The sequence below is a fragment of the Meleagris gallopavo genome, chromosome 2 (assembly GCF_000146605.3).
Source record: "Meleagris gallopavo isolate NT-WF06-2002-E0010 breed Aviagen turkey brand Nicholas breeding stock chromosome 2, Turkey_5.1, whole genome shotgun sequence".
NCBI classification, from domain to species: Eukaryota; Metazoa; Chordata; class Aves; order Galliformes; family Phasianidae; genus Meleagris; species Meleagris gallopavo.
The window spans coordinates 38,669,656-38,674,928 of record NC_015012.2 but is presented as its reverse complement, the minus strand read 5'-3'; the positions used below and the strand labels follow the sequence as shown (position 1 = coordinate 38,674,928).

The 5,273-nt window shown below is 40.6% G+C and overlaps 1 protein-coding gene across 1 annotated transcript; it reads right to left on the bottom strand.

Annotated features, from left to right (window-relative positions):
• Positions 1-4,723, bottom strand: EGLN1 (egl-9 family hypoxia inducible factor 1). The gene is made up of 4 exons (XM_010707013.3): positions 4,585-4,723; positions 3,925-4,061; positions 2,460-2,527; positions 1-482 (listed from the first exon to the last, which is right to left on the bottom strand). Exons 1-4 carry the CDS (start codon positions 4,699-4,701, stop codon positions 418-420), a joined length of 387 nt encoding a protein of 128 aa, XP_010705315.1. The 5' UTR covers positions 4,702-4,723; the 3' UTR covers positions 1-417.
• Between the last annotated feature and the right edge of the window lie 550 nt (positions 4,724-5,273).

Below are 5,273 nucleotides of genomic sequence, written 5' to 3'. Positions count from 1 at the left end.
TCAATTTTGATAAACTGTACCTGGTCATACAAAAATTACCCAAAATTCAAACTTTTACCATATAAAAAAAGGAGTGATGAATTTGATTCAGCTGGATGACAGGTCTGGCAAAATATAAGGATGAACAAATTCTATGTAGGGCACTTGTTTATGTCCAGATGCATATGTTGTTCCTTACTGATTGCTTATCTTCTTCACATAAGCAGTCACAGGCCTGGAGTGACAATCACATAGTACAATGCTTCAGCAGTCAAAAAAATCTTCTATTTGATGCAACATGGAAACACTGTATGCTTCTTTATTAAAACGTTGGTTTGTTGTTGATTTTCCTTTACCTTGTTATTCACATTCAAAAGTTAATAGATAGCATCAAGGTTTCTCAGGGAGAATAGCAAGAGGAGTGGCTAAAACAAAGGCTTATAAAACGCCTTTCCCAACCGAGTCAGAAGGTTTATTAAGTTCAACCCTCACACCTTTTTCACCTGCAGAAAGACAAAAAGGAATCCAGTATTATTTTTTCAACATTTATCAAAGTACGATCTACAGAATGGCTGCACCATTTTCTAGTTTGGTTTTAAGAGAATCTTCAAGGATGACCCAGTACATGTGATGCATCCAAATGCATATTTCTGTGCACCTGCTCTGCATGCTGTGCTCTGGAAAGCCAGTTTGCTGTGGTTACTTGTAATCTCTGAAAGCAGGCATTTGATTGGCTGCCAAACAGAAAGCTGGATACTTCCCGTCACATGTGCAGTTTTGAAATTAATTACCTCGACCTTTACAAACCTATAAGAACAGCCTTTTCAGATGTGAGGCAATCCAATACTCTGGATCAGAATATCCAGAATCTCTAGGTATTTATCTTTGTAAAGAAACACTGAAGGATTTTTTTTTTTTTTTAAATGCAACATCACACTTGACTCAATGCTAATAATAGTAATAATAATAGTAATAATTCACCTTTTCAGTCCTTACGATTAACTTGAATAACTTCAAGTACACCCAATGAAAACACTAGCAGACAATATTCCATATCCATAGAAAATTCACATATACTTGCATGGCTTTAGCCAAAACCTGAATGCTCTTTTATTTTATAACTATAATATCAGTGAAAAATACAAAGACTCTTGTATAATTCTCAGTTCAGATAAAGAATAAACGCTGTAATTTTAACTGCAAGTAAAACCGCGATTGAGATAAATAGGAATAACTAGGTAATAGGAATCTGTGCTAGACCTAACCAATAGCAAAATTAAAGCTTCCTCCTTCCTTCCTAGTCGCTGCAGCTGAGGGGGGGGGGGGACACTGCAGAGGGAGGGAGCAGAGCTTCTGCTCACCCGAGCTGCTTCCAGCAGCCAAAGCTGTATGGAGACAAACCAAGTGGCTCCGACTGTTCTCCGGCAGCTTTATAAGGCGCAGGGTCACATGTGTGTGACGTGGAGGCTGACTTCCAGCACTGACACACTTCCCGCAGAGCCACGCGGGGCCAGGCATGCGTCACCAGCATTCTCGATGGCCTGGGAGTGCCACTGCCACCCCCAAACTCACCCCGACCCCTGCCCCTTGGCTTCTTGTCCTTCCCTGCAAGCCAGGCAGGAGCAGCGTTACTCTGACTGCTCCCAAAAGGCACTGAGCCACGACTGCACCACAGGCAGTGGAACCGCAGTCCCAATACTACAGGAGTGCTCCAGGCACCGAAAAGCTGTGAACAAAATCTGATTTGGAAGTGACTGGGCCCACTTGTCCAAAAATCGGCCTTTTCAGAGCGTTTGGTGAAACCACTGAGAAATATGCTGTGCATATGTGCACCTGCAGTACACCTGATTGCTCTTTGTTCTTACCACAGCAAGCAGAAAATCATGATGCGTTTACAAGTACGACAGAAGTCCCAAACCATTTCTCCTCATAATGCTAATTTGAACAGGAAAATTAGATCAGCTTCCTCTTGAGGGAGAAGTCAGAAAAGGAAAACAGATGCCTGATATGTGGAATTGAAAATGGAGGAAGTTACTCCATTCTTTGACTACAAATTTTAATTTTAGGTTTTTGTTTCTCCGACACAGAGATTCTTGTAAAGTCAGATCACCATATCCCATCAGAAGTATTTACATGGCACTCAGTCCTGTGGTGCATTTATTAACCATCACTCCTACCAGAGCGACATGGGCAGGGAGAGGCTGCATCCCCCATCTGAAAAGCCCAACCAGCCTCAGGTCCCAGAGGAAGTGTGTGCAGAACAAGGAGCTGACCTGGATTTCCCAAGTCACGGGCTAGCAGTTTAGCCACTGGGTCACCGTCCCTGTAAAGCCTGACTAGATGAATTATGCCTTGTTTTTTTTCCCCCTTATTGTGTAGAAGGTGGGCTGAGGACATGAGGTTGGACTGCTCAGCTATTCTTCCAGAAAAAAAAAACAAAACAAACAATCAAAGAACAGGAGATATTAACAAAAGTTTACCTGTTAGATATTTTACTTTAGCTCGTGCTCTTTCATCTGCATCAAAATACCACACTGTTATTGCGTACCTAGGGAAAATGATAAAAAAAAAAAATTAAAAAATTCCTGAACTGTAAGGAAAAACATTACAGTGAAGCACTTAACGAAAAAGTCAACGTGACCATACTTATGAGTTCAGCAGAAAAAAACTTTCACGAAGAGAAAGCAAGCAGTACGCGCTGTCTGAATAGCTATTGAAAGGGTGATGCTGACACTGTAAGTACTTTTTCCCCCAGTGAGTTGTCATTACAGTTCTTGCCCAGAAACTGGGCAATCACTCTGCCGCATGACCTCATCTTCAGCTTTACTTGGTCAAGTCCATTGCTGAGTCACACTGCAAGAAATCATTCTTGGATGCTTGCCATAAGGGATAATTAACTGCCCCTTCTTACACAGCTCCTCTGGTTTTCCACTGCCCACAGAGGATTTAAGTATGAAATGCCAGCTATTGAGAAAAGACTTTAAGGAGCTTTAGTAAACAGCATTTCACCCTCTGCTCAGAGCACAGAAGGGGGAAGGGAGAGTGCTGCAGCCTTGGGAAAGGCTCTAATAGGACATGTAGACTGCAGTTTCAAATTACTTCTTGCAGAGGTGCTTGCATTATCTCAGTGCCCTAGTTAATGTTCAGTGCTACGTGTGCAACAGGAAGTTTGGATCAACAACTCCAATGATTTATCTATTAACACAATCTGTCAGTGTTTACTCAAGACGTTGGGCAGTGAATGCATGTACATTTAGCATCATCATCTCCCCTAAACAATAACAAAAGGGGTTTCAAGTTCCATCTGTGACTCAAACTGGGAAAAACTCTTACAATACTCGAAACAAAAAGAAGAGATTCATGTACCGATGGTTATTGCTGATCCCCAGCCCTCTCTCTATTCCCAAGCCAAGCCAACCGTAGAGATGAAGGGAGGGGGAACTTGACCATTTGCTACCACCTACCTCCTTCCCAGTGCAATCAGGTATAAAACTGTAGCACCCTGTCAATCTTTAAAAAGCACAGTACTGTGCTAGTGACAATGGGAAAAGAACACAATATAAAGCTATTACTGAGTAACACAGACAATACTCCTGGGCTACAGCAGGGTCTGCTTATGGCCAGATATGGTCCTCTCCAGCTCTACTGAGTACATGCTCAGCAATTTCTGATGTTTCAAGTACCATGGCCTACGTACCCTGGCTAAGAGTGTGTTCTCTCCAAAATACGTGATAAAACATGGGTACAAACTCGGCAGCACACCAGAATCCTAATAAACCATCCAAAAGAGAAAAAACAAAATTTTTGCCATAGTACAACCAGAACTCAACATCCAGAGATCTAGGATCAGGTCACAATTCATCATTTCATTTGTTTCTCATTGGGATTCCCTCACCTTTTGCTAGAAGAAGCATCATGCAGTGTATCTGAGCCCATTAGTCCTACCTTGTAGCAAATGCTGGCTGTACTTCATGAGGGTTGCGGCGATCAGACCAGAAGAATAGCAGTCTATCGAATTTGGGTTCAATGTCAGCAAATTGGGCTTTACCTTCTGGAAATATCCGAAGGATGCCTCCACTTACCTACAAATTAAATGTTTAAAACCAATGCATTAAGTATATAGCAGGACATTATTTTCAAAATACCAAATATCACATTTAAAAATATTTCACATGCACGGAGCTGAACTTAAAGCCTTTATCACACCCAGTTAGCTATATCTATTTGCCAAATCTACCTAATCACTGAAATGCTTGGATAATCCTTATTAAGAAGTCAGTCACCACATCTACACAGAGTTTTAAACCACCAACAGTGAATTCTTAGACCACTCAAACTGTGCTATAAATACTTATCTATTCTAAACCTCATATCCACAATAATATAAAGATATGTGCTGATCTGAACTACACTGACACTTTGAAAACAAATGCCTCATCTACAGAACATCTCATTAACTGCAGAATCAGAGGCAAAGGATGTCCAAGTTAATGCAATATAGGAATACATCTAGGCAAAGACAGAAGAAAGAATGTGTACAAAGCCTTGCAGCAAAGACACATTAGCAAGTATACATAAAAATATGTATAGAAAGAAGTTGCATACCTTGGCATCCCAGTCTTTATTAAGATAATATATACATGTAACACATCTTCCATCTCCATTTGGGTTATCAACATGGCGAACATATCCTGTTCCATTGCCTGGGTAACAAGCCACCATGGCCTACAGTCAAGGAAGCAAAAATAATGATTAATTTTTTTCCGCTGGGGAAAAAGCATACATTTTATCTGTATTATCTGTACATAAGCAACACATAAATTTAACTAGAAATAGATGTAAAAAATAAAATAAAAGTACTACTAAGCTTTCTTTCTAGGTAAGAATAGCACTCACAAACTGATATATATGACAAAAGCATGAAACACATTGTGAGGAACAGTGTTAACGTATTGCAGGTGGGGCTGCTCTCATGCTGTAGGTAACATTCAGACTTGGCTCCCTTGACTATGATACAGGAGAAGGAAGATGTCTCATACATAATTAATGCTTCTCATGAGATGGAGACTGGTTTTCCAGTCTCAAGTTCACAGACAGCTATCCTTTACATCTGGGTTTTTTATTCCCCCCCCCTCATTTCTAGTGCAAAGTGTTTCTCCACAAAAAAGTGGCGTAAAACTTTATTTTACGAGGCTTTATAAGACAGCACAATTAGCCCATGTTACTCAATTACTCCAAGTGCATTTTTTTGCTCATGTTTTCCACTGTACATTGGAGGTCTTTGAATCCCTGCT